The sequence below is a fragment of the Bidens hawaiensis genome, unplaced genomic scaffold (genome assembly GCF_021521415.1).
Source record: "Bidens hawaiensis isolate Kalapana, Puna unplaced genomic scaffold, B.hawaiensis_p1.1 tig00009385_1, whole genome shotgun sequence".
Taxonomy (NCBI): domain Eukaryota; kingdom Viridiplantae; phylum Streptophyta; class Magnoliopsida; order Asterales; family Asteraceae; genus Bidens; species Bidens hawaiensis.
The window spans coordinates 586,663-611,615 of NW_027491692.1; the positions used below are offsets into that span (position 1 = coordinate 586,663).

The following is a 24,953-nucleotide window of genomic DNA, read 5'->3' on the forward strand; positions in this document are numbered from 1 at the left end:
GAATGTCAACCGCCCATACTAATTTTGACGCTCTATGATTGACCCACAGATACCATCAAGAAGGAGACCCACTATTGTGGGAAAAACCCTCGAGTTAGGTTTTGAACTTGAAGCCTTAGAAATCTCGTGCCTAACTATCACCTTCATACCATTGAACCAGAAGGCCAATTGTTGTATCAATGTAACCTAACAATGTTACAATAGAAAATATGTGGCATTTTCTGTTAGGTATTTACAAAATCATCATGGCCGTCATCTGCCGCCACCACCATCTCCTCCAGTCAATCAACCACCATTTCTCCAATCAAAGAAAGCTGAAAACAGGCGGGTAAAACCCTCCGCTCTGCCAAACACCAGCAGATACGCGGAGAAACCCCCACCTTCCAGCATAATTTGGATCACAGACTACCCAGTTGGTTAAGATTTAGACGATCAATGGCTACCTGATTCGCCAATTCAGAAATAGACGCACAAATTTGTAGAGAAACAAATGAACTTGTTACTTGATTCTCATTCATTCAATTCATAACTTTTTTTTACATTTGAAATGAACCTATTTTACAATTCTGTGATCTCTTTACATGAATTGACAGAAGAATACAATCAAAAGAGGTGGTTATAAGGCGGAAGAGAGTACCCGTGAACCGGGTCCACAGGCGGTGGAAGACGGCGGAACCATCAGACTCAATAGCAGTTGACATGGGTTGAAGATAAGCCCAGGCCGCCTGTTTCACAAGACGGTTTCGAATCAAAATTTCATAACCTGGACTGGCAACGGTGTAGGCGGCTGCCGGTGACGGAAGGATGTCTCGAAGGGAAGTATAGGAGGCGGGTTTGATGGAGAGGAGCTCAAATTCCACTGAAGAGGTGGCGGTGGTGAAGGAAGACGGGTGGTTATGTTTGCTGACGGTTCCGATGGAGTTCCGCTGGAGGAGCGGCTGTGTGGTGGAGTCAACGGTGGCATTCATGGCTGAGATGGAATTGAGCAATTAAAGAGATCTTTATAATAAAAATGCCAATAATTGGCGTATGCTGTTGATGATGTGTATTTTCTTCAAAATTTATTAAATTAATAGAGCGAGTTTCACACCATCAAAATAATCAGATATACATGTCCTAATAATATTAAATACTTTTAATAATATAAAAATCACCTACTTTATTTGAACACAAAAACAGAATATTCGGGTATCTTGATGCTTTACTTTGACAAGCACAAAACAATAGTATGATACTTTGATCCCTTTCAAGTTCCAAACTAATTAATTTTCTCCTTCACAAATAGTTATTATTATTGTCATCATTCTTGATAAATAAATAGCCTCAAAATAAAGATTTTTTCGAAGAGGTTATTTATTTATCGAGATTTTACTGTATCTACAATATACTTTTTTTCATTAAATATAGCATACAAGATAACAGCAAACAAATATAATCAAGTTTATTGATTTACTCTACAACAAACCTGATGTTTCTTTGTTTCTGGTCTTCACTTACATTGGCTCACCCTAGCTGAACCGTTCAGTGGTTCTTGTTGACCATGGCTCACCCAAGTGCAGCACCATTTACACCATGACCGGATGGTAAAGCGGTTGACCGTGGTGTCCCTACTTCTGCCAACCCAAATTCTTCACTAAGCAAGTCAATACCGTCCCATTCGATTCCAGGTACTAAAACTAGTCAAGGAATGTAAGACTTGAATAAAGTATTTCTTATTTTATTAATATTAATATTGCACATTTAAAAAATATATGAAAAATTAACATAAAAAGCATGTTAAAAAGGATACTCTGTGTTCCAAATATCTGTTAAAGGAACTTCTTTATCTGATAGAAGCCAATAGTCTGCATCATTCTGCAACAAATTACAAAAGTATAAATTCATTTTTCATAAATTATTATCAATGAATACATCGTTATATCATTTACTAATGAATAATAATTAGCAATAACTTACATCAACATCTGACGGGATTATCCTCATAATACTCCCAGCAGAATCTTCATTAGGATCAGAGTTGAGTACTATGAACATGTTGTGGTGGTTGTTCGATGCTGATCTGGTGATTATCATCAGGTCCAGAACTAGAAGCCACTGGTATCGTGGTCAAAGGTTGGTCAGTCCCATCAGCATCATCAAGCTTTTCTTCAAATTGACTAAATAAAATGTTTCGTGTTTATCAAAGATGGATTGAATTACATAAGCATATAAGAATCGTCAGACCTAAAGTTAGGCTTGTAAACAAACCGAAAGAACACAAACGGGGCATGTTCATGTTTGTTTACTTGACTTTAACTGAGCAATCAAACATAAACAGTTAAACAAACGGGGTTTTCTTGTTTGTGTTCGTTCGTTAAGAAACCAACGTGTTTTTGTCTGTTCGTTCATAGTAACTGAGAACGGTTCACGAACGAATATAACTGAGCACAGATGAGCGTGTATAAATGACCATAGCTGATCAAAAAACAATTAAAAGTAAACATAAATATCAATCTGTGGGCCTAAAAAGGTAATAAAACTAGACAAAACTGTAGTGAGTAATATTTTAATTTAATAAAACTAGTCTAAACTTTAATGGCCAAATAGTTTTAAAGAATACACAAATGAAAAACGTAAACTAGGGAATATAAATGAATGTAAACAAACAAACATAAAAGAATGTTCGCGAACATCAATGAATGAATGAGATGTGTTCATGTTCGTTCATTAAACTAAATGAACAAAAAGTTTTGTTCATGTTCGTTCATTTAATAAATAAGCAAACATAAACGAACGTCCAGCCAAACTGTTCACTGAACATTTGGTTTGTTTACAAACCTACCTAAAGTTTATAACAAAAATTACATGTACCTGACAAGATATACATCAATGGGGCCCATCGTGCTTCTAAGAATTATCCTGTACCTCCTTTGTGGATAATCAACAGCCTAAATATCAACAAAAATTAATCATAATTCTAAAAAACAAAAATAAAATGTAAAATAATAAGTTTGCATTCCATACCTCATCGGGATCCGGTACTTCAAGGGTAGTCCCGTGAGGAGCCTTGATTGCTATCAAGGTTTCGTTCTGCCAGTTATAAGCATTAACATTTACATAACCAAAATATATATTGAACTAAGAACATGTTGATACAAATAACATTTAGCAGTACCTGGAGGGATGGTAGACCTTTTATGTCATCTTCAGTAACAAAAAGCCATTTAAAACGGTGGGATAACAGTAAAAATATATAAATAATTTACAACATCAAACCAATGAGCTATCATAAAATACCGTTGGATAAAATTATAAAAATTACTTCTGGTTTGTGTTATCTTCACTCAAGTCCCTCATTCTTTCCTGCATTTCACTGCAAAGTTATATAACCAACTATTTAAGATGGATTATTATTAATAATACTGTGGCACGAACTGGTAACTTTAACGGTAAAAAAATGTAACCTGATGCTTTCATCTAATCTATTTTCTTCCATTGAAAGTTTTTGAACTTCTGCCTGCAGCCCAAACCCAAAAGTTAAAAAGTCAAGAAGCGAGAATAAACTTTGGGTGACTTTCAACCTGTTAGACTCGATTGACCCGTGCTTCTTTTAGCTTTATTTTTATGTGGTCACTTTCAAATCAAGTTATTAATGAATAAATAGATCTAAATTGACACCTCAAAATATTACCTGTAACAAAGCAATATCATCTTCCAACTCTCTAGATTTTGAACCATCAAGACCTCTAAAAAGATAATAAAGATTCAAGATATTTGCATGGTAATATATTTATGAAACCTGGAAAAAACTTACTTCCATCGAATTCTGTTTTTAAGTTTCTTTTCAATTAGACCAATCCCTTCAAGAACATTTGTAATATCATATATTCGCCTCTTCTGCACCTGGTATCATAACAGCTTCTTAAATTAAATCTTATATAAAAAAGCGCATGTCTTCAAAAGGGAAATTAAATAAAAGTACCTCCAAGATATCAGCAGCATTATTCAAATCAAGAATGCCATCTTCAGCATGCTTGATGTGGTTGATAAATTTTTTTGTCAAAAGACCTACAAAATTTGGAACTTTCTGTTAATAAATAATCATGTTCAAATATAAAAAGAAGCTTTTGAAGAACCAATAGAAACTAATGTAAGACAAGTTACCTAGTGAGCTGTCATAGCGGCAGCTGCCAGCTGGCATAAGTGAAGAAGGTGATCCTGAGTTAAACATAACCAGATTTTATTAGGATATTATTTTTCGCAGAAAAACCTAAGTCTCTTAAGAGCGATCCAATCTATTAGTTCTTTGCGGTAGCAGACATAGAGCGTGTTTAAATTTGCATTTTAAAAATAATTTGTGAACAAATTCTGCTTCAAATTATCTAATTATCTCTAGATCAGATAACCAGTTTTGGATGATCATATTGTATCACCTACTAAAAAACTGATTACCAAAGGGTAAGATAAAAGAACTACCTAGTTAACCTTTCTTTTAAGTTTTAACCTAACTTCAAACTAATACTCCCTTGTCTCAAAATGTATGTCCTTTTTTATGTATTTAGTTTCTTAAATAATAAGACTTTGTGGAACTGAAACAGCTAAGTATCTTATTATTACAACTGCAAAATTTAAAAAAAAAATGATAGTAAATAAAAGTCCAAACACTATCTCCTACAATGCATTTACAGATGTTTATCTAGTTCTGCTCAGTTAAAAACTTAGAATTACACAATCACACTTTCAAACCCACATACAAACACCCCCATAATGTCTGCTACATATGGTCAACAATGCTATTTAAAAAAACAGGTCATATAACAATGGTGATAATGCAAACATATAAAGATTTGCAATCATGCCTCACCCGTATTTGAAACAGGAGTCTGAGGAGCAGATTTGTTGCTTTTTGTGACCTTTGAACGTGCATTTATCCTTCCACCTTTTGCAGATACAGGAGTGTGAAGAAGACTATTAACCGCAGCAGAATAACCAGTACTTGCCCACTCATTAGATGAACTTTATTGTAATCAGTTCCAAGTTTTCTCTTAACTGGCTGTAGGTACACAGCAAAATTTCAACCATTTAAAACTTCAACCATGAAATATAATCCCTAGATTAACTATAATCACTAATCCATGAACCCAGATGTATAGTTTAATGACAGATATATTGATAATAGCATCAATAATGCAATTAACTCTATGACTCTATTATTCATAAATAGAAGCATCAAGTAACATCTAACCTTTTTTCATGCTCCAAAATGGTGAAAAAATTTGATTCAATTAACTTAACTATATCTATCATTTTCTTTTCCTGGTTGCTAAAGTTGTAATACAGAAACCATCTAAAGACTATACATTAACTGTCATATCCTCAAAGAACAATTTTAATCATTTCAGACAGAATGATAGTTATTAAAAGCCCCCACTTCTTGTGCCGAGACCCATTATTCAGGCAAGGCTCAATAATTGCGCTTCTAGTTCCTAGGCGAGCGCTTCAGCATTGTCTATGCCAAGAACATAAGAAGATAAAAGTCGCACAAAAGAAACACAAGGACGGCTATTAAAACTTAGATCTAGCCTTCTAGGAGAGGTCAAAGGCATTATATCAATACATTTTGTTATTAAAATTTTGAAATTACATTTGAATCTTGACTATTTTAGAAGTTTTGGTACTAATTAGATGATATTACATGTCATATAATAGCTTTTGTTTATTTCATATGAAGAATAGTATTATTTTTCATATACATAATCTACTTTTAATTTTTAATTTAAGCGCGCTTTATTTTTTCTCAGCACAGTTTTTGCGCCTAGGCCCCAGGCGAGGCCTATGCGCCTTACGCATTTGATAACTATGGACATAATGTAATTTGTGTTTAGTGAGAGAGAGTGAATTTGACAATTGACATTATGATTAGCTCAATTACAAATGAGCTAACAACACCATATACATAATCTTCATAATCATTAATCCTAAGCTTTCTAATCTCTATAGTTCATTATGCATGTACTTTACAACCAATTGGACATAATTAGGGCATAGTCTAACAACTTATTAATCTCCATTCTCCACAGTATAACTACTTGCAAGCTTTCGTAAGAAACTGAAACAACTCTCGAACAAAAATCGCCAATTAGCATCATAAACCGCACAATTATATCACAACTAAGCAATTACACTAGCAGAGATTTAACAACAATTACTTCGGCAGCGGTGGCGCGTACTGTACCGCCATCGGACGGAAAAAACGGCGGTCTGGTGGATGAGAACGGTAAGTGACGTCTGGCTGGATGCAGGATCTGTCCGCCACCGGCAACGGATGCCGGCGGCACTGGTGGTGGCCGATTTGGAGGTCGAGGTTCGGACATTTTGTAATTGCAAACTATATGTTTGTGTTGATTGTGATAATTGAGTTTAGATTAGGGTTTTATTGATTAAACAGGTGTTTGGGGGTTTTAGAGAGAGAAAACGAGGGTTTGGAAGCAGAAAACGAGGGAACTTTTGGTTCGGATAGATGTGGAGGGAAGAAAAATAAAATGGATTTTGGTGGATGGCAATAGAAGCCCTTCCACTTTTGGTTAATGAAATAACAGTCCTTGTAATCGGTTAGAGCATTCACGGTAGCTTCTTCATCTCCATCTCCGTTATTGTATTAAAAATCATTAGATTTTCTTTATATTTTTTAATTAAATGATATTTTTTATAGTTTCATCATTATCTTTTCTCTTCCCTATACTCAAAATCACTTTAAACAAACATTAAAAAGTTATAGTGTATGAATAGTGTTTTATCAAATTTACTGATGAATAGTGGCATTTTATCTCTTTTTCACTCACAACCACATACAATCACTATAGAGAGTCCATTCACATAAATATGAAGAATCTACTAGGAATACTCTTAGGAGGGATGTGGAGGATAACAGCACTAATTTTCATATAACTAAGGGGGCGTAAGGTAAGACTTGGAACAGTAACTATTTTGGACATACATATCCTTAAATATAATTGATGAAATAAAAATGACAGTTAAAAGGTCTTTGGCCTGCTGGTATTAAGGGGTTAGACAAGGCTTTGGTTTTACAACGAGTGTGAATTCAAGTCTCTTGTTTGTCAATAAAGATTCGGTTTATGAGTAGGTTAGAGAGTGCTAGATGTTTGAGAAAAGTAACGATTATATGAAAAGTATGTTATGTTAGGTATAAATTGTCTCTTGTAAGTCGTAAGAAAGAGGCGTGTGCACCATTCTAAGCAAGAAAAGCGATAACTAGGCATTAAGTTGATTTTATTGTCACTTCTTTTTATATTAAAGTAACTAACACACCCTCTAAATCTACACTAGTGCTCAAATAGGACTACAACATTCAACCACTTGAAGGAACACATTTATTAAATGCATTGATACTGCTAGGCTATAATAAGTTGATATCGTTTGAGTACAAGCTCTTATGTATTTATCACATTTACAATAAAAATGTACATGATCATTCTTAAAGTAATTGTCCATTGTTGTATAATCTCGATTAATACATTAGTAAATTTATACTAGTAATTATGGTTCGTTCTAAGAGACTTAAAAATGCTGGATTCCCTGAATCATATATTTTTAGTTAATGTTATAATTTTGCAAAATTGGTTAACTTTTCAAACGTTAGGTCCTTTCACATAAAATTTCGTTTTAAAAGACACTATAAGTTACCATTGTTTTATCAAACATGTGGTGTTAAATATTGTTGTATGTATGGTTGGTTCGCTTGTATATTGGTTTTGTTGTGTAAGTTGATGATGGGCAGGTCAACCTTTTGGTTTGAGCTCTATTGCTTGAAGTACTCCCAAATTGCCAAACCTGTAATTTCAGTTTAATTATTAAACTAATAATTTAGGGGATGTTTCGACCGGTAAGAGATGTTGGATCACTAAAAAAAACATATGGCCTTTTAATGGTTAATAAAACCTCTTAATGGTTAAGTTTTATAAGCACGCTAAATGATTCAAAGACTACATTTTAATCAGTCAAATATCTTAATGATTTTCGACACAAGATTATCAAACAGCCCCTTAGTTTGTTTTTAACCAACTTATCTATAACCATACGATCTTTATTGATCAAATTCAGTTTTTCTTTCTTTATCAACCGCTATGTTGTAAAATACATTAACACTTAATAGTAAGGTTATGCACTTAGGTAGTAGTATTTCGTACTATGATTCACCATGGATAATTTTGTTTGTTATTGTTTTTGGTTGTGCCAAAATTTATTAATTATTATGCAGCAAGATTTCATAATTATTGCACTCCATACAAATAAATTATCATTGTACTATGAGTTATAAGCATGTATTTGTGATCAATTGTACATTAAAAAGGGTTCTACTATGCGACACGTTTAAAACCACCACATGATAACTAAAAAACGATGTATTGAAGAAAAACGAATTTGTTGTCAACCATCAAAGTAAACTACATATAAAAACTGTTTGGATTCTCATCAAACACGTATAGTCTAAAGGCTAATTAGGCTTGAGCCGCATTCGTTTCAGCTAACAAGCGTTAATGGAAATAAATCAGCGTCAACAACCAACTGGTTTAGCCACTTTCTTTCTTAACCCCTTGTTGTTTTGTATAAATCTAAACTCAAGGCTCGCAGTTTGATAAACCGAAAAAACAACGGGAAAATTCCCAAAATAGCCAAATTATAATATGAGATTTCATTTTTGTCCCCTTAAATAAAAGTTTTCAAAAATATTCCTTATAAACATGTCTTTGACGACGTGTTAGGCCTTAATACGTCTTTCACGACCTGTTAACCTCCAATACACGTTTTTCACGACATGTTATTCTCTAAGCGTCTTTCACGGCGTGTTAGCCCTATTAATTGTTTTTTTTAATATTACATCATTATACTTAATTTAACCCATACTTGTCATTTCTTTTATAACTTGTAATATATAATTTTATATATAATTTTAAATATATCGTTGAGACGTGCTTATTTTTCTACATGTTGTCATAAATTTACTCAAAACCGAGTGTTAAATTGATATTAAAATGTTCAATAAATGTTTAATAAAATTTGACCAGTCTTGTTTTAAGTAAAATTTATGCCAACACGTAGATAAAAATAAGTAAGTTTCAACGGTATATTTGGAACTTTATAAAACTTTATGCATTACAAGTTATAAAAGAAATGACAAATATGTATTAAATTAATTATAATAATGAACTAAAAAAGAATTAATAGGGCTAATATGTCGTGAAAGACGCGTTAGAAGCTAACGTGCTGTGAAAGACGCGCATTGGAGGTTAGCAGGTCGTGAAAGAAGCGTTAAGGCCTAACACGTCGTCAAATACATGTTTATAGGGGACATTTCTGAAAACTTTTATTTAAGGGACAAAAATGAATCTTCTATTGTAATTAGGCCATTTTGGGAATTATTTTCCCAAAAACAAACCTAAATTCTTGTCACGTTTATTCGTTCTTGTTCTTTTAGTTCTATCATTTTGTTTTCTTTAATAAAATGTGTATTTAGAGTTAATTTATGTAATTATTTTTGTTGTGTTCATATCATTATTGTATCATGAGATATGTAAATTCAAAAGCGAAATGATGACGTTTTCTTTTGAAAACCCTACCACAAAATGGTTTTGCCCACTTTTGGGCTTTGAATTTTAGCATTGATTTTTTTTTTTCAATTTACATGAATTGTGTCATTGACACTATTAATAAATTGTTTTCTATACCTCTTAAATTGAGTAGTTTTTGTTGTTTTGAGATGACACTATTTTACTGGTTGGTTAAGTAAGTAAGTTAGTTGAGTGCCCCTCACCCTAAGGGACATAATGATGCACCATACTCCATACACGCTACCACTTACGATTAGAGCCAAAACTCGGTGATTGAACCTTGGTAAACTTAACATAACAACTCAAAGGATGGAGTAGATAACATGACAATGATATCAAACAAAGAAAGAAAGAATGAGGGATTGTACAACATGACATAATTCGACATTCTGTATGAAGATGCAAAAGTACATTGACCACAAGACCGATAGGACACACACATCCAAGACACTTAAACCATGTTGGTAGGACAAATATACTAAACGTGTGAAAAGTACTACTAACCTCAACACCATAATTGATATATCTAAGGATGATTTATCAAAAAAATATTGCATGTTGAAATCAATATCTCCTATTCAAGTAGCAAAACAACGGCTGTGGGTCCTTAATCGTATCAAGGTTGCTATCAGAAGCTTTGGAAGCCAAGAGTTAAGATGGAGAACCTTTAGAAAAAAATGATAACATGTTGGTTAATTTTTATTTCTTTTAAAACTTATAAGCATAATGTAAACAAGTCTCGTTGGGTATTATCTTGTTGAAGCTGGAGGTATGTTTGTTTTGAGCTATATGAAAAGCTCGAGTTTGACTCGTTAATAATTTTTCAAACTCGTCCTCGTCTAGCTTATTTTTACATTTAAAAATTTTGTTTTATATGTAAATACTCACATATTTTTGTAATTACAGTATTACATGCTTAATAAATTTTATATCATTCTTTTATTTATTTATTTAATTATTTTAGAACGACGACTTTCTTGTGTGTTAGGCCACCACACTTTCCAATATGGAGAACCTCGTTGCCATACTCTGGTCAGGCTATGTTGTCTTAGCCGGGCCAACGTTGGCTTGGGCGTTCCCCCAGGAAGCCATACCTTTGGCCGCGACTTGACAATCGTTGTGTTACCACAACAGCGGAACTCTCTGACGTAGCATATGGTGGGATTAAAACCCGGCAGGGATTGAGATTCGAACTGACAACCTCGCAAGACCTAGCTCAAATCTTATATCATTCAAATGTGTTTCTTATAAGTGTGTGTGCATATATATATATGTGTGTGTGTGTGTGTGTGCGCGCGCGCTAAGTATAAAATGAAAACCCACTTGAGTTGTGAAAACTCTAGAAACTCATTCTCAATCACATGTTTTTAATTAATGTTTAAATCTTGTGGTCCACAATTAAAGTGAATAAAAATGTAAATATAAATATAACTTTTTCTCTCTCCTGAAAACATATATAAAAAATAGTAAAGAAATGTTAAAAAATAGCAAAATATTTTTTTTTATGTTTCGATGTTTTGTATTAAATGTTACAACATATATTACATCTAACAGAAAAAAAAACAATGTTACATAGGGTTTTCGCGGGTTTTCACAACTCAAATGGGTTTTCATTTTAACCTTACCATATATATATATATATAGGGGATAGTTCTATTGAGAACCACTACATAATTAAAAACTATGAAAACTAACATCTAACCATTGATAACATTTAATCAAGAGCTTATAACAATAGTGGCATAATTGTAATTATTGTAAAGTGCTTAAGATAGATTTTTAATAAGAAATAGCATTTTAGAAAAGAAATATTACTCAATTCCATATTTTTATGTAGAGTTAATCTAATTCTTAATTTTAAACTTTTCTTTCATTTTTATTTGCAAATCTCTTTTACTACTTTCATATTATTTCTTTATCACTGCATACTCTTATTATTTTTTTTTTGGTTCTTCTAAATTCTACGTGTTCTTCATACAATATATATATGTATATATATGTAGTTCATATATGTTTACATATAAGTAGCTTCAATATTTTTGCATTCTTAAACTCGTCATACTAAGATACGCATATGTAACTTATTGATTTTCATATATGTAAAACTAAATTGCGAAGTTACATATATGTAAACTAAACGGGTTCTTTGTTTATCGTGTCTTTGTAGCAAAATCAACATACTCATTGTTAAAAATAATTATTAAATAATGTAATTACATGATAAGTGCGTATAATTCTATTTGGTACGTATATGTAATCCTTTGATTTGAAACTAAAAGTAATCTCGAATTAGAATGCACATCAACAAGAAGAAATAAGATTGTTGGCTATATGAACTATATGGGTAAAACAAGCAATTAACAACAACTTCATGTTGGTAACTAATCATTCTACAAAAATACAAACCAAGTAATCCAGTGCATATATGTAATGAGCTCATCATCTTGATCATCTTCATACATATATGTAACTCGTTGTCTTCATCTTGTTTACATATATGTAATCGAGTTCATTATGAACATTATCTTCATCATGGTTCAGCATCATCATGCCTGGGTCATCACCTTCATTTATATATAACTAGTTTATCACCATCTTCATCTTTATTCATCATGTTCATATTGTCAGTGTGTTCCTTAAAAGAAGAAACACAATATATTATAACAAAAATACATATATGTAACTAGTCACTCTATTATGATATAATATATGAAAAAGACCAAATTTTAACAAAATCATGATAGTTGCATAAGCATAAGGTTGAAAAATTTTGCTCTCATCAAATATATACATGATGGGTTATAGTGACGTTATACGTAAACGTGGACCTATCTAGAATGGAATTTTAGTTTTGAAGTATACACAGAACCTTCATTATCCATAGCATGTAAAATATTTAATGATAATAAGTTTATTAAAAACCAATAAAATATAACTTGTGTTGAACAGTACCCTCCGTGCCAGTAACCAAGGATAGCACATGGTTAAATTTATGATAAATAAGATCCAATTCGCTAATAAAAGAAACACCTAGAACACCTTCCCTAGTGAACAGATATATGGTAGAATAATTTTCTTCACATGAACTTGTCTTCAGAGTTATATTTTCTTCACATGAAGATCCGATGAACACATGTTGAGTGCTATCAATTTCAACGAAACAACAATTTCAGCAAAACAAATAGATTAAATCGTAGCCATTAATGACTTGTGATGAAATTGCACAAAAAATGAAAATAATATTAGGCTATTAGCTGATGCAAACCCTAATTCGCCTAACCCCTCCTTTTCAATAATCAAGTCGGATTAACCACGGTCAAAGAATATTGGCTAGGGACTGGGACTTTGAGAATTGCATGTAGGCTAGAATTAAACAAAGAGTGATTTATCAATTATGATAATCGAGGAAAACTAATTTCATAATTAGTAGGGTTCACATTTACTTAAATGCCCTTTAAATAAAAATAAAATAAAAAGAATATGTGATTGATTGAAACTAGTTTTCATAGTTTTTAAGTTTAGAAGTGGTTCTCATTTGAGCCCTCCTCTCTCTCTCTCTCTGTATATATATATATATATATATATATATATATATATATATATACTAACTATAAAACTCTATATTACCTATAGAACATATTGAAGGGACAAAATTGTCATTGTACCATCAAAGGGAGACGCCGTAATAATTTAACGTGCTCACCGTCGCCCACGTTACAACTCAATTTCTAGTGACATTGAAGTGATCTCCGGCGACACTTTGGTTACCCACCCATTCACTGAATAAATAAAGGGCATCGAAGAACATGGGACGCTTCGTTGATAAATGTAATCGATTACAATCTTCACACTACAATCGTCGTCTCCCCTCACCATCTCCTTATGTACCATTAAATTAAATTGAAGGGTTGATTTGCCCGAGTGTTAGCGAAACAAACCATACATGTCGGATAATAACCTGCCATCGTCACTGACAGCCATGATTCTCATCAATCTTTGCCAACAGGTATTAACCCTAGATCCCCTAAGAACCTATGTTTTTCATATTCATATTACAACCAACACAGGTTTATTCAGTGGTTCTATCATCACTAATTGAGTTGCACCAAGTCTCTCTTAAATCAGTCCTTAATAACCATTAGGGACTGATTCGTTAGTATCAGTGACTGATTTTTCAGTCCCAGATACCGATCTTTTTTGTAGTGATAATTAGTTTAATTCTTTAACTATACATCTGATTGCGTTATTCGAATTTTAAGCTAAAATGTGATGCTTGGTTGCATAATTTGGTTTATAGGCTTCACATATATTTGTTTATGCTTCTGCTAATTGTCTTCAAAGGCGCATCTTCAAGCGCAAATTCAATTCGAGATATACATCATCACAAAATGCTACCCAGCTAAATTTGAGCACCTTGCAGATAAATTTCCGTATCCCTATCTAACCTAAGCTGACTTTAATTTTTTCACTTTTAAGTTTTGTTTTTTTTATTCACGATGTTTATAATCAAAAGGGGAATTTTAGTCATGGACACAAGAGAAGGATGAACAACGAAATCAGCATAACACCACGAGACGATGCGATAAAAAAGAACAGTTTACGCGTTTGATATTGATCAACAGGTAAAGAATCATGTACTTTTTTTTTTATTTTGTATATTCTGTCATTTTTCTTGATTATTGGTCATAATTCTAGATATATGATGATGTAGGTAACTGAACACTGTTGTGTGCGAGTAATGAATTTAATGTTGTTATCAAGTTAATAATTCTTATCTTTTTCCCATTTTTTATTGTATTTAATGTGCACGCAGAAGGTGCAAGGAATGCAGCGGCTCTTAGTGGAACTATGCTCGAGAAATACCTTGTTAAGGTTCTGCCTTCAAAACTGCAATTGCACCATTTTTTACCTGAGGTAGTTCTAACCAAAATGAATTAAAGTCAAAACGGGCCAATTTTTTTCAAAAAGCATTAGTGTGGTTCGTTTTAAAACGGGCCAACATATTTGTATATGCAGCACGTTGACTCGGATAAAGCCTGCATCACAGAACCGGTAGTATTTTTAAGCGTTCGTTTTTAGACTTTTTTTGACATCATTTCTTTTTTTTTCTTTCTTCTTTATTATTATTTTTTTTTGCCGTTTGAGCCTCCACAATCTTTAAACAAACAACGATACATAAATAAACTATCTTTTATTTTAAACCTGGAACTGATGAAGCCCTCCCTATATGTTTTTTGATGAAGTTGTCCCATAACCGTATCATAACTCTACATATTTGTTTTTAGTGTTTATGAAGTTTTTTTTTGGTAATTCATTCGATTTGTCTTTGCTCGAAATACACTCTGTGTTTTTAGCTATATGCATATTTTGTTTTTGCCAGAACTGATTTGGAAGACACTAAATTTTCAAAGTAACATTCTGGTGTGAAGCGATGAGACATTGTTAGTATCGTCGCGTTTCCAGGTTTGCAATTTAAACCCGTAGTTTTGCTTTGTTCATTTTATTAATGGTTTTGATATTTTCTACCTGAGGTAGTTCTAACCAAAATGAATTTTCAAGTCAAAACAGCCAAATTTTTTTTTTAAAAAAGCATTAGTGTGGTTTGTTTTAAAACGGGCCAACATATTTGTTTATGCAGCACGTTGACTCGGATAAACCCCGCATCACAGAACCGGTAGTATTTTAAAATGTACGTTTTTATACCTTTTTTTTTTACATCAGGTTGTTTTTCTTTCTTTGTTTATTTATTTATTTTTTGCCTTTTGAGCCTCCACAATCTTTAGATGTTTGCGATTGTTTGTTTACCTTTAACCAAAAAAATTACCGAACATGAAGTAAACATCGGCGGAATTCTGGTCTTGATTACTCGGTTGTCGTTTCAGATTTTAAAACTTTCGTTTTTATACCTTTTTTTGACATCTTTTTTTTTTCCTTTCTCTTTTTTGTTGAAAATGAAATTCCAGGTCATTTGACGTTTTAGTTTTACACTTTAGGTAGCCTCATCAATTTGTTTTGAATATTTTTATTGTTTATTTATTAATTCTGCTTATGAATTTGGGAGTTTAGATTCGAGGTAAATAAAGCTTTGGACTGTGCTTGCACCGAAGAACTTATTGGTTCTACACTGGGAGCGAAGGTGTACCGTCATAGCTCTGACACTAATCTTAACAAAAAAACATAATATGAAAAATACCAATTTATGCATTTTGATTTCTTTTAATGCTTCGTCTTTATTACTTTTCTTACGTGTAGATTATAACGCTTGTGGTACTTTCTCTAGGTTTTATTGGGCTTCAGTCTACCTGTCACGTTTTATGTGTAAATTGATTGCTTGGAACTGGATGATTGCCTGTAACCCCTAATTATACGTAAGTTTGAATCTGTTTCATTTTTCTGTATCTTAGTAATATATTTTCTGGTTTGAAATTACAATATTAAGAATTTGTTTGTGTGATGAAATTTGTTGATTGATGGAATTTGTTGAATTAGGTACACATGTTGAAGTTGTGGATCATGTTTTCCAGACTAACATGCTTGACATGCATACACAAACAAGAAGGTCAGTATTTGTTTGTTCAATTTCATACTCTGTCTTATGCTATTTAGTTATGAATTTTTTTGATGCTTATTAGTGTTGGATTTTAAGTTAGGTATTTCTTTCTTTTTTCCTATTAATAAGTGTTATATTATGATTATTTATTAATTTAGAGGCTATTACTCACACCAAAGATGTTGGCTTGTACATCATTGTTAGAGATTAATGATTGTTAGTTGCATTAAAACCTGATTTTTTTATTTTTTTTTTAATTGGTTTGTTTGTCGGTGAAAAAAATGTAAGCTTTGGCTGTTAGCATGCTTGTGCAGGTCCACTTGTCTCGCTTCTCACAGGGTCACTGTCAATGTGAGCAGATTAATTTTAACCTACTTTAGCAACACTCTAACTAGCCAAGCTTACATCCACAACTCATTTGTCAACTTCAAAATGTTACCATGCATGTAAGTACTCTTAAATTATAAGTTCTAACCGTACTGCTTCTTTTCTGTATATCTTTATTGTGTGACTCAAATGTTGTCATATGGCAGATGTGCAGATCGACGAGGTTTACGCTCATGACATAACCACTAAACGCTATGCTCTTCCACTTTAACCATATTACACTATACGAATGGGGTTTTTCCAATAAAAGGCTGGAAATTTGAACAAACATTATAACCACTCACTATAAGTTCTTCCCTTTTAACCATGTTACACTAAACAAACTGGGTTTTTCCAGTTAAAAGTTCGAAATTTGAACAAGTTTATTAAATTTTTGTATAATTGTTTGTTCATGTTGATTTACACTGCTAACGTCGCATTTCCATGATTGATTTCAGATATGCAAAATATCCATTTTTACCTTCATCTCAGGCTATTGTAAAACATTTTATTTTATTATTTTTTTTCATTAGCTGAACAAAGAAGAGGGGATTGCATTTCGCGTACTTATTACTTTTAATGGTATTATTGAAGCAAAGAGCCAAAGCATAACTAACACATGTGTGAATCGCATTATATGGTCATGGGTATTATAATCTGATTAAATTTTTATCTTAAACACAAGTTGCATATCCGTTTGCTGTGCTCTCCCAATTATAGTGTAGACATATATTAATCATTAACTAGATTTTGACCCGGTGCGTTGCGCCGGGCTGGTTATGCATTGAGTGGCAGACTGCTAGATAGCCAGATATGTGCATTGATTTGATAGAAACAGTGAAAGGGTTACATAGACAAAGTTTACATAAGCAGTTTACATAGTTATGTTTTAGATAGTTATTGGGTAGCATTTGGCGTCACGGCAATTTTTTGTGTTGCCTTCGTCTGCATGTGTCTTCAAAATATTCAAAACGATTTGATGTTCTGTGCCGGCTTGCCTTATTTGATCTGATTATAGATCATGGTTGTTGGCTGCTTAAGTCTTTTATCAAGGATGTCCTGCAATTTGTAGCTGTTAGTGTCTTATTAAGTTTGTGTGTTACTTTGTTGATTTGTGTTTACCTTAAGCTGCCCAAGAAAAGGTGGTTTGGTGGGGTGAGATCAATTCCTGGCCTCCTTTGCTGGAGGCGTTTCTGTTTCTGCAGGTTTATTATTGTAATTATTATTTTTGTGTTAGGTCAGTCCGGTGGCCGTAGACAATATTGAAGCTTGTTTGTTTACCTGTTGTTTCTGGCTGAGTCCTTTTGTTGCATTCTTTTGCGGGCGTTGTTGGCGGTAGTTGGTTAGCTGGTTGTTTTTTGGTGGGCGGGGTGGTTGGTGTGTCTGTTACGCGTGTGACGATTGCTGTGTTTGGTTTCCTGCTGAGTTCTTTGTGTTGTTGCAAGCGAAACCTTTTGCGCAGCCCTTTGATCTGCTGGAACGGTTCTGGGAAAGTTGTATCAGTGTACCCTTCTTTTTGAATGAGATCTTCGCAGCTTTGACCCATGAGTGATGCCATCGTGTCGTCGAAAAAAGTGGCTGTGATTTTTCCAGTTGCGTCTTCTATGGTTGCTGATACGCAATACCTGTGTATATAGAAGGAAGGTTTGTGAGAAAGTTTAGGAGTTGTGTATGGCTATTTTTTGGTATACCTTAATACGACATCCGTTACGATTGCATGATCTTCGCATTTGTAGAAGACTTTTTTTTCGCCGTGTTCCTTTCCTTTGTCAGTTGTGTCAGCCTCTGTTTTGAATGCTTTATTCTTGCACATGTTGCATGATTTGTAATACCAAATCTTGTTGTCAGCGGTATTGATTTCTGTTATTGTCCTGATACAGGTTGCCTGTTGTTTCTGTGCGAGTTAGAAGCAGGGTAGTGTTAGTTTTGTTTGAATCACTTGATTATAGTTTGTAAAAGTCTACCAAATTGCGTACCGTGCTCTGTTTGAATCACTTCAACTATTGACAGTTCGGGTTCTTGTTCCTGGGTCGGCTGGATGTGTATGGTTGGGGCGGTTGTGTAGCCCTATACCTGTAAGTGGTTAGCATATTTAAGTAAAGCATTAAAATTAAGATTATCCAAAAAAGTAAATTTATTTATAATTATAGCTGTAATATAATAACAGTTATAAAAAGATCTAAAAGATCAGTAAGCAGCCTAAAAATATCAGATAGTCAATGTTTCAAGGGATGCTTGTTTAACCACCACAACAACAAATAATTTTATGCATAATCGGTTTGGTTATTTCTGAAACATCAATTCATTATTCGATTAAACTATTTCAATTATTTGCATATCACTAAAGATGAATTATCCATTTTTAACGCTATAAGACATATCGTTTTAGGCTGTATACTTTAAATTTTGTACCTGTTTAGTAACTGTGGCAGTTCCAGTATAGGAGGATTTATGAATATAGTTGTGGAAGGGGTGGAGCCAAGCTGGATATCACCTGTTTGTGAAAATGAAACTAATGAGTCGTAATGTAGTACGATGCTTTAAGTAGGAACTGAAAATACCGATGCGTGTAAACTGAATAATTGAACCGAAACGAATAGAGACTGGTTGGTTTTATGTTTTTGTAAAAAGTGAAGTAACAGTTTGGTTTTGGTTTTGCGTGTAATTAAAACCGGAATAATTGAACTGAACCGACTTCATAGTTTTTTGTGTTTTTCTGGTATATAATAGATTACTTACGGGTTGGTTACTGCACTTTTGTTGATGTTACGGCGATAACCACTGGTGGTTCCTAGTTTGTTATGTTTGATTGATCAAAGTAGTTGGCTATTTCGGGCCACAATGTCACAACTATTGATCTGTCACTGGAAAAAAGTTGTCATTATTAGCAAAAGAAAATACACAAAAAGTTGCATGTTTCTAATAGGATAGCCTCCAAAGCACCTTTCAACTCAATTCGGTTTATTCAAATCCGGTTTTGACCAATAGTTGGCCAACCCAAACCGGTGTGAAATAAAATTCGATTTTTACATGTCTAGTCCCAAGTTCCACCAATGACCATGACAGGTTTTAGGCCCAAGACATTCAACTAAAAATGAAAGCCCAAATTAACCCATATGTTGAAGCTCAAGTAACAGAAATTTAATTGTGCGTGTCACGAAAGAAAATAAAATGGTGAACCCACCCAATTTTAACTGAAAAGTGGTCCTTTAAAATATAAATACGTATTTTCTCATTATTTCAAGTTAACACTCATTTTGATAAATACTTTCAAATTACCCATTTTTGTAAATACTTTCCCTCTTCCCCATTTTTAAAGTTTCAAATAAGATTAATAAAATGTCAAAGCTGTAAAAAAAATGTACAAAAAGACTTTATAATTGCGCTAGTTAGGTAAAGTATTTACCTGTCATTTTTTATGTTGAGCAACGTCTTGATGTTGCCTTGGCTGACTGGTGTATTTGATACATGTGTAAGACATCCTACATAATCTGTTATATGTTGATTGTGTTAGTTTGTTGTTGCTCTTTAGTTTAAGTGTGCTGTGTGTGAATGTTATGTGTGTTACCTGTCAGTAGATCGTGGTTGTTTGTGCGGGTATGAAGCTGACGTGTATCGTGTTAGTCTGATTGAGGCTTCATGGTTAACTGTCCTCATTGTGTGTCGTTTTCCAGTGCAGATGTAGTTTTGTATGCGATAGCATCGACCAATGTGGAGAGAGTTGATGAGGGACTCCATGTTTCTAGCTGATGCTACTGCTTCAATGGCGTCACCCTGAAACCAATTTTAGACATAGGAAGTTGTTGTTAGTAAATATTTTTTGTTGTTACTAAATTTAGTACTAATGTGATCAATTAATGGTGAAATTGAATTACTTCATACACAATTTATCTTACGTTTATATCTGTTAGTAGGAAACATGTTTCTGGACGCTTGAATGGCTGCCATTTGTTGACGATTCTTATCTCGAGTGGTGCACCATTGCTGCCGTTATGGATGTCACGTATTTTCTGGAACCTCATCTTTTCGTGTAATGCTTCTCAATTGGCTGCTGCATGTAAACAAACCAAGTGGTTTTTATTAAATGCAATGGTAATTATTTATTTGATGTTCTAAGTTAACAGTAGTGTGCTGTTTTAGCACTTTGCTATTACCTAGGTTTTATCGATTTCATCAAGAAAATTAGAGTATACAATGTTTTTCGTTTCGTTATTGTTACTGTTTTCTTGGGGTTCGATTATTATTTTTAGTGCGTCGGGTGATGTTGCTCTTGAGAGTGCGACATATAATTGGCCATGGCTAAGAACCGGTTGCGGTAGGTAGATACCGATTCTGTTCAACGATTGACCTTGGCTTTTATTAATGGTCATTGCATAACATAGCTTGATTGGGAACTGTTTTCTTTTGAAGATGAAAGGTTTTTCTTTGTCATTGTGGGAAAGGCAGATTCTAGGTATATAAAGTTTGTGGCCTACTGCTGTGCCCGTTATTACTCGAGCTTCGATTAGTCTAGGTAGGAGTTGTGTTATTAGAAGTCGGGTTCCGCTGCATAATCCTGTTTTTTGGTTGATGTTTCTTAGCAGAATTATGGGAACGTTAACTTTCAGTTTCAGTTCATGTGGTGGGAAGCCGGCAATGTTAAGTGTAGTAAGATACTCGGAGGGGTATAGTGTTTCGAGATCTGTATGGTTTTTGGTATGTGGAACTGCCAGATCAGTGCTTTGATACGTGGTTGGTGTGCCTGGCAACATATCAAGAATGACATCATTGATTAAATCGGCTGTTTTATTTTTCGGGCAAACGATTGCTTTATGTGCAAGATCTGAAGGGGTCGGTGATTGAAGGGTATCGTTATCGTATATGAACCGCACGAGTTTGAGCATGGAATCTTTGTCGTACGGAATGATGTATCTTTTTGGTATGTGAACAACTTTTGAATCTTCATTCATTCGATCGTCAGGGAAGCCGCATAAGCCGTTCCCTATGTCCAACAACCATTTAGAGAATTCTGTAATTTCGGCTGCGTCTTCCGGGCTCATGTTTGGACGATTAACACGCATGTTTTGGGTAAGCCTAAAGATCTTGAATCTGCACCAAAAGTATGATCAATTAAGATGATATAATTTCTGACTTTGAAGCCTTTGGTTTAACAGGAAGTGTTTGTCTGAAATCACCGCCTAAAAGAATTGATTTTCCACTGAATGGATCGTTGTTGTTATCAAGTATATCTTTAAGTGTCCGATCTAGCGCTTCGAAGCACTTTCTATCACTCATAGGCACTTCGTCCCATATAATCAGTTCTGCTTCCACTAAAAGCTGAGACAGTTGAGTGTTTTTGCTGACATTGCAATTTGAGTCACCGGTTAGGTCGATCGGTATTTTGAATCGCGAATGTGCTGTCCGACCAGATGGGAGGAGTAGTGAGGCAATACCAGACGCTGCAACTATCAGTACAACTTTTCCTTGGGATCGTAGATAACTGGTTATTGTAGTCCATAAAAACGTCTTTCCGGTACCCCTATGTCCATAGACGAAAGCAAGTACATGATTGTTTGCTTCTAAAGATGACGTTACATGGTCATAGACTACTCGTTGTTGTTGGTGTAAACTTTGTAAGTAAAGATTGTGCTGCTATGCGAGTTCGTCTTGGTCATAATTCTTTTCCTCCATAAGCGCCTTGTTTTGTAAGCTATGGATTAAATCTGCATTGGGCATTGGAAGACCATATTTCTTAAGAGATGAGTCGGTTGCATAAGAATTTAGCAGGAATTCCAGCTCATATAAGACGTATTGGTGCAATGTTTCATCCGGAACACAATCGTTTGTTTCAACAACAAAGATTTCGGTATTTCTTGTGAAGTCATCAGCCATTGATCTCCATTGATTCTCCCACAATCTAACCGGATTCGACATATCACAGTGAAGTAATATGTGGGCAAAAAGTGTGCGTAACTCTTTGGGAGTTGCCCAGGACTTAGCTTCATCAAAAGCCAGAGACCATTCATTTTCGTCGACCAACAAGCCCAATCTCTCACATGCTTCACGAAAAGTGTCGTATACGGTTCCGTTGACGGTTTGAACATCGGCAAAGGATGTACATCCGGTTTGGTGATTCAACAACATGCAAAGGTAAAAGCATTCACCACAAGAAGGACATATGTATACAAGTCTGCCGATGGTTGTAACTAATTTGTGTAAGCGTCGTATCCAACACTTCCCGTTTTCGTACCATCTAAATTCAGATAAGTAATCGATGTACTGTAGATGACAACTGCTGGCATCATGCTCGTTGTTCGCGAACCATACGGTTAGTGTAGTGCGCCTAGCTGGTGGATAGTTGACAATGTTTTCTAGCTATTGTTGGTCTCTGAAACTAATGGTTTGCATGTTTTCAAGGTGCATAGCTAAAGTTTGAACCGCGGGGTATCTATGGTGTATAGGAAAATTTAGTATTCTCCATGCAGCTTCATGAGGGTATATGTACCTACCATCAACAAAAGTATCTATTTTGTTGACGCTAGGTATCGTGGAGCTATCCGCGGATTGAAGAGATGGGTCACTTTGAGTCACTTTAAAACGAACATGATCAGCACCTTTGGATATATACTTGAATAAATATTTGATCAACATGTTCCCCCCACAATATTCTACATTAATGCGTGCATTAAAATGCAAGCAAAACTTTTTGTTGTAAGGGACAACATAAGCGTTATCAAGCTTTACACCATTTTTCTTGACACAGAAACCATTGGCAGGCTTCTTATAGTGTACGTATCCGTTTTTGTCAAACATGGTTCTGGGCTGATAACGTTTTGGGAAGCTTTTATGTAACATCCAACTTTTTGTTAAATATTAAATGACGGAAAGTTTTGTTATTTTACTGTGTGTCGTTAAGTTAGTCGTGTGTTAAGTGTTTGGATAATATTTGAATTTGGAATTATGAGTGGGTTGTGGGGCCCATGGCCCCCCTATATAAGCCTAACCTCTCCATTCTTTTCACCATTTTGTTACCTTTCACCACACACACACACACTCAAGAACACACACACACTCAAGAACACACACACTTTCTCTCTACATTCCGGATCCAAAGCCGTGTAAAAAGAAGGAAGAATCTCGTGTGTAGACATCATCAAACAACAAGAATCACATCCAGATCTACGTATTGTCCGGATCTGAACTCAAACCCGAAGCAAAAGGTAGGTTTTGGTTTAAATGGTTAAGTTTTATGATTAGAACCGGCATGCAAACAGATATAATAATAGATCGGGTTGTGAAATATAAGAAAAAATTTAAACTTGGTAAGTTATAACCTCTTGGGTGCACTTTAAGATAAAAAGGGGGCGTTCGGACTATGAGAGAGAGATGGGTTCAGGATCAGGTGCATGGGGACAGAATGTGTCGAAAGTTGGGAAAGAGTAAAAAATCAGGTTCTGAGGAGGAGCCACGAAGTAAAATGGCTTTAAAATGGAAAAAGCGAAGAAAGGAAGGCATTTCGCTTCGCTCAGCCATGAGAAGCGAAACAGGCATTTCGCTTCTCTCAGCCATGAGAAGCGAAACAGGCATTTCGCTTCGCTCGGCCATGCGAAGCGAAACAGTTTCACGCGAAGCGAAATTCCATGCATGCGAAGCGAAATTCTTCCATGCGAAATTTTATAAAATTCCATTCATGCGAAGCGAAACAGTTCCATGCGAAGCGAAATTCCATGCATGCGAAGCGAAATTCTTCCATGCGAAATTTTATAAAATTCATTTTTCTGATGCATTTTTGTTAAAGGACTGTTAACGAAAATAAAATTTTTTCCGAGCTGACAGGGGCGCTGCCGCTTGGACCCTGCTAGGGGCTGCTGCCCCTAGACCCCGCTACCAGGGGCGCTGCCCCCGGACCCCCGTTAATTGAGGGTGTCATTGACTTAGATATAAGAAGTAGTAGTAATGGATATTTGACACTCCTAATGCGTTATACAGTTAGCCGTGCACAGCTAAAGAAAGGCGTTACTATTAACGGCGAGAGAAACCGACTTCAGGTGAGTTTCTAGCCCCTTTATCCGTTATGTTTTTGGGGCTGTGTGCATACTCCTTTGTGATAGTTGTTAATACACTTAACTTAAGTGGTAAGTGTATGATATGTGTATGACATATGTATGACTAAGTATTGAATGTTATTATGGAATGTTTATACGAATGAATATGTACATATACGTATATACATGACCAGAAGATATGTAAAGTATGCATGAATGAAAATGAATGTATGATCGAGTGACGTGACACGTATGGTTATTGGAGACGAAGGGACCAGACCCTAATAATATCTGAGACAGAAGGGACCAGACCCTGATAATATCTGAGATAGAAGAGACCAGACCCTAATAATATCTAAGATAGAAGGGACCAGACCCTAATAATATCTGTGATGGTAGAGATAG

At 34.5% G+C, this 24,953-nt stretch overlaps 1 protein-coding gene and 1 pseudogene across 2 annotated transcripts; both read right to left on the bottom strand.

Annotated features, from left to right (window-relative positions):
- Positions 1-1,776: 1,776 nt before the first annotated feature.
- Positions 1,777-6,353, bottom strand: LOC143532185 (transcription factor E2FA-like; annotated as a pseudogene). The gene is made up of 13 exons (XR_013135132.1): positions 6,189-6,353; positions 4,844-5,032; positions 4,144-4,197; positions 3,962-4,047; positions 3,794-3,882; positions 3,671-3,725; positions 3,444-3,496; positions 3,302-3,352; positions 3,155-3,203; positions 3,004-3,069; positions 2,851-2,927; positions 1,957-2,156; positions 1,777-1,854 (listed from the first exon to the last, which is right to left on the bottom strand). The product of XR_013135132.1 is annotated as a transcription factor E2FA-like (transcript).
- A 12,171-nt stretch (positions 6,354-18,524) lies between these two features.
- On the bottom strand, positions 18,525-22,106 carry LOC143532186 (uncharacterized). Its single transcript, XM_077027305.1, has 5 exons — positions 22,099-22,106; positions 21,656-22,042; positions 21,018-21,612; positions 20,093-20,298; positions 18,525-18,597 (listed from the first exon to the last, which is right to left on the bottom strand). Exons 1-5 carry the CDS (start codon positions 22,104-22,106, stop codon positions 18,525-18,527), a joined length of 1,269 nt encoding a protein of 422 aa, XP_076883420.1.
- Between the last annotated feature and the right edge of the window lie 2,847 nt (positions 22,107-24,953).